Source organism: Heterocephalus glaber, unplaced genomic scaffold (assembly GCF_053883595.1).
Source record: "Heterocephalus glaber isolate CG9 unplaced genomic scaffold, H.glaber_assembly_v1.0 deba00001429, whole genome shotgun sequence".
Taxonomy (NCBI): domain Eukaryota; kingdom Metazoa; phylum Chordata; class Mammalia; order Rodentia; family Bathyergidae; genus Heterocephalus; species Heterocephalus glaber.
Genome location: NW_028258294.1, coordinates 20,831,216 through 20,845,098, shown reverse-complemented (window position 1 = coordinate 20,845,098; position 13,883 = coordinate 20,831,216). Strand labels below are relative to the sequence as shown.

The window sequence follows — 13,883 nt, the reverse complement described above, 5'->3', positions numbered from 1 at the left end:
TCAGAACTTTGCTCTTGCAAGTCAAATGAGGTACCACTGAGCTAATTCCACAGCCCATCTACTCTGTATTTCTATGAGCATTCCTTTTTAAGATTTCACATGTAAGTGGTATCCTGTGGTACTTGAATTTCAGAGCCTAATCTGATCCATTACTGATTAACGTAATGCCCTCCTGTTTTGTTATGGTCTTTTTACAAACTACAGAAATTGCTTTTTAATGGCTGAATAATATTCCACTTCCTTTACTCATTCACATGTCCACAGACACTTATGTCGTTTCCCTAGCTTCGCTGTTGTGAGTAATGCTTCAATGAACCTTCAAGTGCAGCTAAAATTCCAACCTACTGCAGCTATGTTCCCATACTGCAAGACATATGCCCAGTACTGGGTTTGGGACTTCCTTAAAATTTTTCAGGAACTTCTATATTGCTTTGCAGAGAGGCTGAACTACTTTACATTTTCATCAAGAACGTGCATGGATTTCTTTCTCTCCACATCCTCTCCATTTCTGCTCTATCCCTTTCATAACAGACATTTTAAGAGATGTGGGGGTCCTGTTTCATTGTGTTGTAGTCTGTATTTCCTTGATCATTGGAAATGTTAAATGTTTTTCATATGGTGGGGCATATGGTTTTCATGCTTGGTCATTGTGTGTCTTCTTTAAAAGCTGTCCATTCAGGTCCTTTGCCCATTGTAAAATAGTTTACTTGTTCTCTTTTCATTAAAGAGCTTGAGGTAATTTATTTTTTATGAATGCCTACTTGGTTGTGTGAAGAACAAACATTTTTTTCCCATTTTGTTCATTTTCATGTCTTCCCTCTATCCCTAACATTGTGAGTGTGTGCTGTACAAAAATCTTTTGAGTTTGACCCCCTTTTTTATGTTCACTTTTGTTGCCTGTGGTTTTGGGATCATATCCATTAAATCCCTGCCTATAACAATGCAGGGGGATTTTCCTATCATATCCTTTTTTGTAGCTTCACAATTTGTAATCATATATTTAAATCTTTAACTCCCTTTCAGCTAATTTTTGATATGATGTAAAATAATGTTCTAACTTGACTCTTGTGCATGTCGATACTGGTTTGCCTGGAACCATTTATTGAAAGGACTGTCTTTTCCTCATATTGGGATTTATGGAACTTTGTTGGAAATCAGTCAGCTATAATTTCTTGGGTTCATTTCTGTGCATCCTCTTCTGTAACAGTGCTTTTATGCCTATGCTATGCTGTTTTGATAATTTTAGCTTTGTAATGTAGTTTGAAGTCATATGGTGTAAGGCCTGAAGCTTTATTCTCTTTGCTTTGACTATTCCTTAAGAATTTTAGATTTTTCATTTCTATAAGGAAGGTAAATTGGAAATTTGATAGAAATTGCACTGAATCTGCAGATGGCTTCATGTATAATGGGTAGATTAACAATCTTAATTCCTCTCATCCACAAACTCAAAATATCTATTTATACATATTGCATCTATTTCATCACCATCTTATACCTTCCAATATATATGTCCTTCACTTCATTGGTCCAATTAGATCATAATTATTTTCCCTTTTGTAGCTATTTTCAGTGGAATTTCATTCTTGATTTTTTTTGAGAGTATTCTTAGTAGGAAATCTCCACACTTTTGTGGGTTGATTTTGCATTCTGTAACTCTACGGATGTCCTTGATTAATCCTCACAGAATTTTGTCAGGGTCTTTCCTCAGGGTTTTCTGTATAAAAAATCCATTGTCTGCAAAGAGAGACAATTTAACTTCCTCTTTCCAATTGGTTGTCTGTTATTTCCTTCTTGTGCTTAATTGCTTGTGCTAGGACATTCAGTTCTATGTGATTCCATATAAATATGTTGAGAATGAATTTTCTTGCATTTTTCTCATCTTAGAAAATGAACTTTCAGCTATTGACCATTAAATATGATGTCAGCTGTGAGTTTGTCAGATATGCCATTACAGTGCTATTAGCCTCTTTACTTTATCACTTATTGTATCACTTCACATATAATTCATTCAGTCCATACTCTACAACTCTTTGAGCATAGAAATAAATGGAGTGAAAACCCAGAACCCAAGGTGGAGTGCTCATTTCCCACAGAACCCTCAGTGCTGCTTGAAACTCTTGCAACATGTGTACACGCTTCCAACTCTATTGTGACTGTATTCCAACACTCTTTCATCATCCATACACTGTATTTCAAGATCAGTGTCTCCAACACCTCTTTGGTGAAGCCTTGTGATCTTACAAGCTAGTACTGACCCATCTTTTCTTGAGTCCCTGAGACATCTAAACTGGTTTTTCATAAGTAGCTCTTCACCAAGTGTCATTTAATTTCATGACTATTTACACTGTCTTCGTACAAAATTTGGTCAATTACTAAACTAACTTCTTATCTGCAGTGTAAGAGATACTATAGAACGTTGTGCTCCTCCACTGAGAATATTCACGTAAGATGCTTGGCACAATGGCAGCTCAGCAACCATTAACTATTGTTACTACCTGTATAGGCCTTGGCAGAAGAATTGAATGAACACCCAAATTGTGCAATTCAGGTCAAGTTATGATTTAATGATAGTTTACTTCTTACTATTTAGTCATTATTTCATTTTTTAAAAGAAGGGAATCAATGATTTCCTGGCTTTTTCTGTCAGCCTGGTATGTGAATATTTGTAGAGAACTTAGTATAGAGATATACATAATAATAACTTACATTTCTTTGGATATATTCCTTTCTAGTCATAAAAGGCGCATTGGAAATTTAAACTCTCATTGAGATAATTGATATTATATACCTTTTTCCATGTTTCAGAACATCTATGTGTCTAATAATAAGTAGTAAATACACATTTACTGAAAGAAGAACCCCAGGTAACATAGACAATGAAACTCCTGATTCTGTGATAAAATTCTTTTTATAGTTTCTTTGCTTTTTTAAATTAATTAAGTTTACTGGTACACTATAGATATACGGAATGATCACATTCATCACAGGGAATGTGTACCTGTCCATGATATATCTTGCTTCTTCTTTTTTCCCATTCCCCTGCCCTCCCTTCAACCCCTCTTCCCCTCCTTCTTTACAAAAGCTTTGTTTCCATTTTTTTTCTGACTTTTTTGTGTTTTCCCTTCCTTTCCATCCTTCCTTCCTAGTTCTCCTTCCCATTTGACAAACTTCTTTTTAAACATCATGGAGTGTTTTCTTTAGATGGTAGGTATCATTTGTTGTCATAGCTCTCTTGACATTTGAAGGCTTCAGTAACTATTGCTATAAAATTGAGAATAGACATGAAAACCTGTCTTCCCATATATTACCTGCCTGACATGTATTTACAATTTGAAAATAAAAGATTTATTGTTTGATATCCACCTTCTATTGTTCCATACAATTTTAAGCTTTCCAAAGAAGTATTGCATTAACCCTAGTGCAAATTATTTCATCATAATGAAAGATTAGTAATCAGATTATTCTTAGTTCTAAATTTTGATTGAAAATAATGTCTTAAAGTAATACTCCAGATACCTTTCATTTCTTTACTCATTAATTCATAAATTACTTCAACATATTAAGGTATTTAAAACACTTGAGGCACAAAGATTCGAGGATAGGATGTGTAGAGAATTATGGGAATTCAAAGACAGTCATGATGCTTTAACCCAATACAATACAGAGCATTACAAAGACTTTACAGTATATTGGGGGGGGGGTTGCTGCCTAGACAAAATCATACATTTTCCTTGGAGCACACATTCTCGCTATATCATGATCATCACCATGAGCTATGAGCAAGAGTACAAAAAAAATCAAAAGAGTGGATGACCCAGAAAAAAACTACCCAAGATAAAAAAGAGCTTGAGTGACAATGAATCAATTGATGCAGTTTGTTATGATTGCAAGTATTTGAAAGGGCTCTACAGGTACAACAAAAGAAGCATGCAAATATGGGGGAATACAACATAATACAACATATTTTCAAGGATAATTCACATTATAAAATTTGCATTTAAAGTGAGGGTCGAACTTTTTCACTGGGCTATGGTTTTCAACTGGACTAAGGTGTACTTCAATTTTGACAGAAAGCTACAACGGAAAACCACCACTTAAAATCCAAGAACTTGACAAAGAAAAACAAGGCAACGATGTTTGTTTGGATGATATTCTGCAGAAGACGCACTTGTATTTAAACCAGGCCCAGAAATATTATACGAAGGCCGAGCATCTCCATGGTAAGACTAGGGCACCTGTAGACTGTGTCCAATCAGCTTTTTGCCAAACTTTCTTTAATCTAGGCAAAGAGAGCAAGCATACAAAAGGTAAGATTGGAATCTCTTGCAAGAAATATCCTAAAATTTCTAAACTTTGTTCAAGTTTTGGGCTCTTTAACTTTTTTTCTGTGATTCCTCCAATCATTCCATTAATAAACTAGCACTTTCACTAAAGAAGTATTTCCCTTTTGAAAGCTACTTAGTCTTTTGCGGGTTGAGATCCAGTTTCCAATTATGTATAATTTAAGCCCTTGTGTTTAGGCTGTTCGTAGAAATAGTTAAACGTAGAAATGGTATAGAAAGGGACACCTCAGCCTAGATTCTATCACCTAATGAATTCTCTGTCTTTGTGTAAGTTTCTTAATATTTTCAGTCATCATTTTTTCCTTTTCTCACATGTGGAGAATTCTGCTATTACTTCAACATGACTTTCTAAGGTTGCTACATCGTAATGGCAGAAACATAAGAATTCCCAAAATATTATCTGTCATTGAAAGGTTTCTTGGGGCAGGGATTGTACTCAGTGTTCTGCCGCCCGCCTCTCAAGCACAAGATCCCAAGTTCAATCAATCCCTGGTCCAAAAAAAAAAAAAAACAACTTTGTCCTCTTCTCAAAACTCCAGGCTGCTTTATCTCTAGCTGTGTATTCAATATTTTTGTTCACATATTAAATTAGTTTAATAAAAATAACAGATTGACAATCAAATACTTGTTCCCCCTATTCAAATTGCTCCATTCTATAGGATTTCTGTCTCAGAAAACAAAACAAACCTGGCATCTACCATGTTTTCCTACCCACATTCTTCACTCATTGCCTAACACATAATCATATCTAATGAAAATAAGATGAACAAGCTAATGGTTTGCAAATGATAAAGATCAGTCATGGTAATCACTATGCCTGTGCTCAGATGTAGACTTTTAAAATATAAACAGCAGAATCCCTATAGAATGCCCAAAGTTTTCTAAGTTCTCACAAATTATGACCCAAACTAAATTCTAAATGCAGTAACAAGAGCCTGAGTGGTTTCAGATACAGCTTCACTAGAAAAAGACTCAGTTTTCATAGATTTTAAACAAACCTGGCCCTGAGCTTACCAGTACTGATAACTGATAATGAGGAAAAGGCAACATAGCTTGTTGAGGCTGAACTATATCAAATGTTCTTTTCCAATCAACCACTCTTTGTGGAGAAGGGATATTTTTACTGCCAGAATGTACATACAAGGTCGACAGATGTCACTATTGCAGCCTAGGTTTCATTCTCATTTGTATTTACCCTGGTCCTTTTGCCGGTTAATTGCTTTTCTTCATACCTGAGATGAGTAGAATATAAGCATAGTTGTAAAATATCAAAGATAATGCAACAATTGGGAATCAGAATTGAAGAAGACAGTCTAGGTGATTTCAGAAATAGAAGGAAACACGAGATGCTTTAAACTCTACACCGAATGACCAAAGCTATATCATCAGCACAGTCTATGACATAAAATGGCCCATATAGGCTCCCACAAGACCTTGTGATATATTTGTATTTAAGTCAGAAGCATGATCCTGGTACACTGCGTAAAGCGGCCCAGCTAACCAGAACATTATATGAGCAGAGTTCCTGAAATAGGTAAAGACTTTGTCTAGACCTATGGTCATAGTTGCAATGGAATGGTTCCAAGCACAATCTTTTAAAGAATATGGAGTGAAGCACAGAAGACTGCACTATGCTATCACTCACCATTGTGTAATGAAAAGATTTCCTATCATGCTAATTTTGGTATTGGATATAAGATAACATAATCAGAAAGCTTTACACTTATGCACTAATGGTCATTAGATGATTCAGTCAGAAAATTCTCTGTACTTGTACATAAACTGGAACTACAAAAAATTCGGATAAAAAACCATACTATTTTCTCAAGTATTATCCTAGAAAAGTATGGGACATCATATTATGTAAATTTTTAAAAATAGGATAGATCATGTGTCATTGTTTAATCTATAAATAGATACCCCAAAGATTTGCTATTGTTATGTGCTCTGACAATTTTCTATATCTGGAAAATTTAGGATCTTATCATATATTTTCAAAGCCACTTACTTAAAAAGTGTTTGAAACCAATAAAATAGAAAAATTGAAATATTATAAAATATGGAACATTTTATATATTGCAGGATTATATTTATTGATCATTTAAGTAATATAAAGCCAGACATTGTCTTCATTGACTCCTGTAATTAAATGAGAATAATATAACTCTTCCTTCCCTTCATCAAAAGAAACTTGTTACCTTAGTTCTTAATAAACATTTTATTTCTGCTTATTAATTCCTCATTTTTTTCTCTCCAGAAAGGGTGCAATTACATTCCAGTAGCTAGCACAATCTCTGACAAGTGAGGTTATTTCTTGAGGAGATGTATCAGGATGATTCAGAGAGAGACTTATCCCAAAACAATGAATTATTTTCTCTATATCTTATAGCATGTGTTAAAAATTGTGCTGTTTGTTGCTCAGTACTCTGTAGGCAAGATGTCCAGAGCATGCCATAAACTCCAACAAAAAATTGTCCCACTGAGCTTGGATACAATATAATTGTTTCTAGTTAGTATTTCCTCATTAAATAGCTGACAAATTTCTAGTGGATAATTGAAGTTTATTTCCTCTAGAAAGGTTCAGAATTCAGATTGATTCCTGTAAGAATAATACCTGGATGATACAGGATTCAAGATTTTCAGTGTTTCATGGATGTGCTATATGTGTGTTGTGGATTAGGAGGTATAATCAATATGAGATGTAGTATGACACAATATGGTAGCCACTAGCCACATGCAGTGCTTGAATTTTGGCTTGAAACACATAGTAAAATGATAATAACTGGGTTATATTAAATTAAGGATATTATTAAAATTAATTTCCCCTATTTATTTTTATTTTATAAGTGTAGGTGGAGATTTCAAATTACACCTGCAGTTGACATTATATTTGTAGTAGTCAGTACTCTTATAAATATTTATTTAATATTTTCTTTCTTAGAGACAAAGTAAGACTACATGTATAAGTGAGTATCTTAGAGTAAACCACTGCAAAAAATCAAACTGTTTTTGTTGACTAAGAAAAGGTCAAATTTAACCCTGAATGATGGAGATGTTTCCCTCCAAATTATCAAATCTATTGTATTTTGGTTATTTATGGCTTCTCTACCAAGGAATTTAAACTGCTTTAGTAATCACAATAAATCTCCTTATACTGGCAGATAGGTATTATTATAATTGCTCCATATAAAGTTTTCTCCTTAACTTTTCCTCTCTCAAACCTCTCAGGTGATAAAATAGGTCACAAAGGTATAAATCAAAATTTATATCATGTAGTTTATTCTGCAGTTCTTCTGGAAAATCTGTCTGAACCAGTTGCATCCTCAGAAACTACTGACACCCTCAAGACATGTTCCCCCGAGGAGTTCCTGAGAGTTCGTACAGAAAGGGCTGCAGAGGTAATGTGCACTGTGCATGAAACAGAGAAGGAGCAGCAGCATTTGTTCTCCCCAAGCATTACTTAAAGAAACCAAGTTTAGAGGGATGTGGACAGGGTCAGCCTTTTAAATAGATGCTTTGTTGTAAAGAAGAGATTATGTGGTTTCATACAGATGCCAGTTTTCATTAAACTCCATGACAAAATATACATCACCTATTGCCCATTTATTTATTCTAATATCTATTTGAGAATTATGAGAATTTCAGCTTTATTGATAGTTTAAAATATAAAATAATAGGCTAAATAGAAAATATCTGTACTCTAGTTGAAATTTTCAGACATGGTGGATATTTTTAAAACAACATTAAAGTTTACAAACCATCATAAGTTGACATGTTAAAAATAGTACCAAATTAGCAATGGTTCAAAAGGCAAAGGATTTTTGTTATATTCGTTTTGAGTGAGGCAATGAAACCCTTACCTAAAGCTAACCATAACCCTATCTTTAACCCTAAAACTCTTGGTTTTCATGAAAGTTACACTTAGATTTAACCTGGGGAATAAGAAGGAGGAGGTACCTCTAAGAATTATATCAGCTCCCTCAATATTCTTTACTGATCACTCCAGTTATGTCTAGTATGTGACTCTGAGCTTCTGGGAGACAGAAAGACAGTGTTTTTTGTTAGAGGCAAGGGGATAGGGAAACTGACAAGACCTTAATAAAGCAACACTTATGAGTCTATGGGGTTTTCAATTAAGTTATGTAAATAAAATTCACTGTATATCAATTTCTGCAGATCTACCCAATAAAGGACAAAAATGAACGCAGTCGCCAGGCTCTCATCATATGCAATATAGTGTTTGACCACCTTTCTGTAAGGAATGGGGCCAAATATGACATCATAGGAATGAAGAAGCTGCTTGAGGGCCTAGACTACACTGTGACTGTGAAAGAGAATCTTACAGCCAAGGTGAGAGCCACACACACCCCCCAAACTCATGTGCATGCAAAACATACATTCTACTAACAAATTAGCTTTATAATATTGGACAAAACCAAATAACTTATGAGGATATTTGTGTGTGTGTGCATTTGTGTGTGAGCACATGCATGTGCGCTTTCTCAAAATGAAGAAATTAGATAGACTATATCTATGTCTCTTTTGAACAGCGATTATCCTCAGTTCCATGGAACTGCACAGAAAGTGATTGGCATGGGTGTCCAATAATTCTTAGTTATCGCCAGAGTGAAATGTTTGGGATTCAGGCAAAAAAATTTTCAGAATAATGAATGTTAAGAAGGTGTGTATTAACACAAATATCAGTTCTGACTCTGTGTCAGGGCTTCTTCATGTCACTGGATATAAGTCTGCAAATAAGATAAGAAATGCCTGTTTTGCACTGATGTATATTAGAGAAAATCCAAATTCATGGAAACTATAGGTAGAGTGATGTATAAATAAAAAGAAGAAGAATAGCAAAAAGAAAAAAACATGAGAGAGAAAAAGGTAATATGACTGACATATAAATATATAATATATTAAGTAGACTATTTATGGTATATCAGGAAGTACAATAAATGTAAAATCCACTGCCGTGTTAAGAGAGAAATATAAGACGAGATCCCAGTTGTTGATTCTTTGTGCTAGTTCCTGTGCTACTGAGGTTTTGATCATAAAGTCTTCTCCTATGCCAATGTCTTCAAGAGTTCTTGGGAACAACCCAAGTGCCCATCAACTGGAAACTGGATAAAGAAGATGTGGGTTTTGTTTTTTTTTTAGATCGAGTATTACTCAGCCATAAAGAATGAGAATCTAGAGACATTTATAGCTAAATGGATGCATATCGAGGACATACTCTTAAGTGAATTAAATAGGACACACATGTGTAAATACCGAATAGTTTCTCTCGTGTGAGAAACTGAAAGTGTAAATAATGATTAAAATGAATAATTAATAATGTGAAATAGGAAGAAAATGTCCAAAGGGGTAGGGGAAGAGGGAGGGTTAGGGAAGAGGAAAGAAGGGAAAGGAAAAGTTATAAGAAAAGGAAAAAATGGAAACAAAGTCTTTGTAAATAGGGAAGTGTGGAGGGTGAAGGGAGGACAGGAAATGGGGAGAAAATAAGAATCAAGATATATCAAGTACCCAATGATAAATGTAAATGTATTGTATACCTAAAATGTACCAATAAAAGAATCTAAGGGGAAGAAAGAGAGAAATATAAAACAACTGACACTGTTCGGTACCACTATGTATAGCCACCTTGTTCAGAACATTATATATGTTTCCTATACTGATCAAAGTAAATCTAGGGGTCAGACTGATTTTGAGACTTGTCTTACTGAAGTAAGACTTTGGTCTTTTCAAGGATATGGCCTCAGTGCTGAGTGAATTTGCTGACAAACCGGAGCACAAGTTGTCAGACAGCACATTCTTGGTATTTATGTCTCATGGTATCCTGCAAGGAATATGTGGAATTATGCATAGTGAGAAAAACCCCGATGTGCTTCAATATGACACCATCTTCAACATATTCAACAATAAGAATTGCCCTGATCTAAGAGACAAACCCAAAGTCATCATTGTACAGGCCTGCAGAGGTGGTGAGTTATCAGACAAAAAATCTAATAATTCTGAAGGTATTTCCAGAGGAATAGCATGCATGTTATACATCATTGATAAGCAATCATAGGCCCCATCTAGTGTAAGTAAAATAAACATAACTACTAGGAAGGCCCTCCTGAGACGGTGCCATAAGAAACTGGCTGCTCAGCTCATAAATTTTTCTACAGTTTTAATCTATAGTACGTGGTACAGAAATCTGCAAAATCTCTTAAGTAGATAGACATAAATAATCAAGACTTGGAATAGAAACATTTTAATTACAATTTTACTTGCAATATAGTGTATATATATATATATATATATATATAATTTGACTTAAGAAGATTGGTACTTGAAAGTGAGCAATTGTGACTTCCATACCCTATTCTTACCAATAAATGCATCATATAGACAAAAATTTCAATCAGAATGCTCAGAGTTAAAATACACTACAGATCAGAAAAACCTAATAAACATTGACAGAATATTCCTTCAAACAGCTAGAAAATACGCATTTCTTATTAGAACAGGGAACTTTTTCTGAGATAAATTATGTTTTAGGCCATAAAAAGTCATAGTAAATTCAAAAATAGTGAAATAATTTCCTCCATCTTCCAAAATACAAATGAAATGGAGTGAAACTAGAAATCAACAGCAAGAAAAACTGAACAAAATATACAAACACATGAATTGTAACTACATTTCTGAACACACTGGGTTGCTGAAGAAATCAGGGGCCAACCTATACCAGAATCAAATGAAAATTGGCACACAACATACATAACAAATGGGATACAGCAAAAGCAAACTGGGAATTTTATAGCAATGAGTGCCTTCATCAAAAGACAAAGAGAAGGAGAAGAAGAGAGAGAGGGAGAGGTCAAATAAGTAATGTAATGATGCAGTTCTAGGTTCCATAAAAATAATAACAAAGCAACTCCAATATCAGTAATTGAAAGAAGTAATAAGGATAAGGGGGAAACTAAATGTAATAGAGACAGAAAGAATTATACAAAGGCTTTATTAAAGAAAATTTTCATTCTTTAGAAAGATAGCTTGGCCAAACTAACCAAACAAAAGAGAAAACCTAAATGAATAAAACTAGAGGTAAAAGAAAAGGTGGTGTGTTACAACAGATAAGAAGGAACTCCAGAGAATCATTAAGGAATATTTTGAATAATTATTTGCCTTTAATCAGAAGATCTATAAAATGGCCACATTTCTAGACAGATATGACTTACCAAGACTGAACTAAAAGTATCAATAAGTAAGTCAATAGAAAGTAATGAAATTGAAGCAGTAATAAAATGGCCCAGCAAAGAAAAGCCAAGTCCTGGATAGATATACTGCTGAATTGTCCTGCTGGATTTTAAAGAAGAAATAATAGCAATGTTCCTCACAATGCTTCATGAAATACAAAGGAAAATTACCAATCCAAATGAAGTCCACAGGGCAGAACAATGCTGCTGCCAGAATCCAATGGGGACACATTAACAATCAAACTATGAATCAATATCAATGATATTATAGATGCAACTATACTCAATAAAATTATTTTTCATTGAATTCAACTGCATATTGAAAAGATCATATAGTATGATCAAGTTGATTTCATTCTAGGGATGCAATATTTGTTCAACAAACACAAATGAATAAATAGCACATAAATAGAACCAAAGAAAAAAACGTCACGTGATCATCTCAAGAGATGTAGAGAAAGCCAGCAAAACATCCCATGATGATAAAAGGCCTGAATAATTTTGGCATACAAGCATAATCTCAAATAAAATAGAAGCTATTATGAGAAACTCATAGCCAATATCATACTGAATGGCAAAAACTGTAAGCATTTCCTCTAGTACCTGGAATAAGACAAAGATGTCCACTCTGACCAATCTTTTTCAATACAGTACTCTAAGTTTTAGCAGAAAAGCTTAAAGTTTCCACCAAAAGAGTCTAAGAATTAATAAAATTAATAAAATAGCAGGAATTTTAAGTCAAAGTAGGATAATCAGCAATTTTCCCATACATCAATAATGAAATGGCTGAAAGAGAAACCAGAAAAGCAATCAGATTTACCATATACTCAAGTACATGCACATATACATACTTAGGAATGAACCTAACTTAGGATCCAAAAGATTCTACAAAGGACTAAAAGGATTAATAACTAATAATTGATACTTTGAAATAGGAAAAGGTTCAAAGGGGTAGGGGTGGTGGGAGGAGATGGGGAAAGGAAAGAATGGAAAGGAAAAATTATGAGAAAAGAAAAAAAATGGAAACGAATTATGTAAATAGGGAAGGGTGGAGGGGTGAAGGGTGCACAGGTAATGGGGAAAAAATGTACATCATGTACAAGTACAAGCACCCAAAGATAAATGCAAATGTATTCCATACCTAAAATGTACCGATAAAAGAATTTAAGTAAAAAAAACACAAAAAAACCAAAAGATTCTACAATGAAAATTATAAAAGAGATCAGACACAAAGGTGGAAAGACTTCCCACAAAAATGTATTGTGATTAATACTACTGATAAAATGGTAATACTATGAAGACTATTTATAGATTTGATAAAATCACCATCAAAAGGTTAATTACATTCTAGTCAAGCAACCCTAAATCTCATATGAAAGCATAAAAATTTTAAAACAGTCAAAGCAATTATGAACAAAAAGAACAATGCTAAAGGCATCATAATAGTTCATTAAAAACATACTACAGAGCCATAGCAACAAACCCACCATGGTACAAACATGAAGATGAACAGAATAGAATAGAGGATCCAGAATAAATTTATGCATTTACATACAACTGAAAAATAACAAAATGCCAAAAATACGTAGTTGAGAAAAGACAACCTATTCAAAAAGGATGCTTTAGAGCTGGATGTCCACATGTAAAAAATGGAAACTCTAGCCCGATTTCTTATGCTGCACAAAAATCAACTCAAAAATGATAATATCCCTTAAAGTAACACCTGAAACTTGGAAGCTAGTAGAAAAAAATGTATGGGACTCACTTCAACATGTGGACAGAAGCAATGATTTGCTATGTGTGTAGGACTGCAACAATTCAGGAAACAAAAGCAAGAATCAATAAGAAAAATGGAATTCCATCAAATGATAAAGCTCCTGTACAGCTAAAGAAATAGTGAACAGAATTTAAAAACAGCCTATAGAATGGAAGAAATTGTTTAGCAGCTATTCATCTGACAGAGGATTAATATCCAGAATATGTAATGAACTCAAAAAAGTAATAGAAACAGGAGAAAAAATCAAATCAAAAATGAACAAAATATCTGAATAGATACTTCTAAAAGAAGAACTATAACTGCCCAATGAACTTCGGATGAAATGCTCAATATATTTATCTGTCTGGAACGTTCAAATCAAAATTACATTGAGATTTCATCTCACTGCAGTTAGAAAAACTATTTTCCCCAAAACAAAAGTCACCCATGCTGCTGAATATGGAGAAAAATGAACCCTTATATGATATTGGCAAGCACATAAATTTGTATATCAATTATGGAAAATAGTATGGAGTTTAC

General features: G+C 33.9%; 1 protein-coding gene across 1 annotated transcript in view; it reads left to right on the top strand.

The window, feature by feature from the left end:
* LOC101700797 (caspase-4) overlaps positions 1 to 13,883 on the top strand; it is a 38,798-nt gene that overhangs the window by 14,426 nt on the left and 10,489 nt on the right. Inside the window, exons 5-8 of the mRNA XM_087212033.1 lie at positions 4,071 to 4,419; positions 7,492 to 7,741; positions 8,520 to 8,693; positions 10,093 to 10,327. Coding sequence (XP_087068159.1) covers positions 4,071 to 4,419; positions 7,492 to 7,741; positions 8,520 to 8,693; positions 10,093 to 10,327 — 1,008 coding nt within the window. The remainder of the gene's footprint in view (positions 1 to 4,070; positions 4,420 to 7,491; positions 7,742 to 8,519; positions 8,694 to 10,092; positions 10,328 to 13,883) is intronic.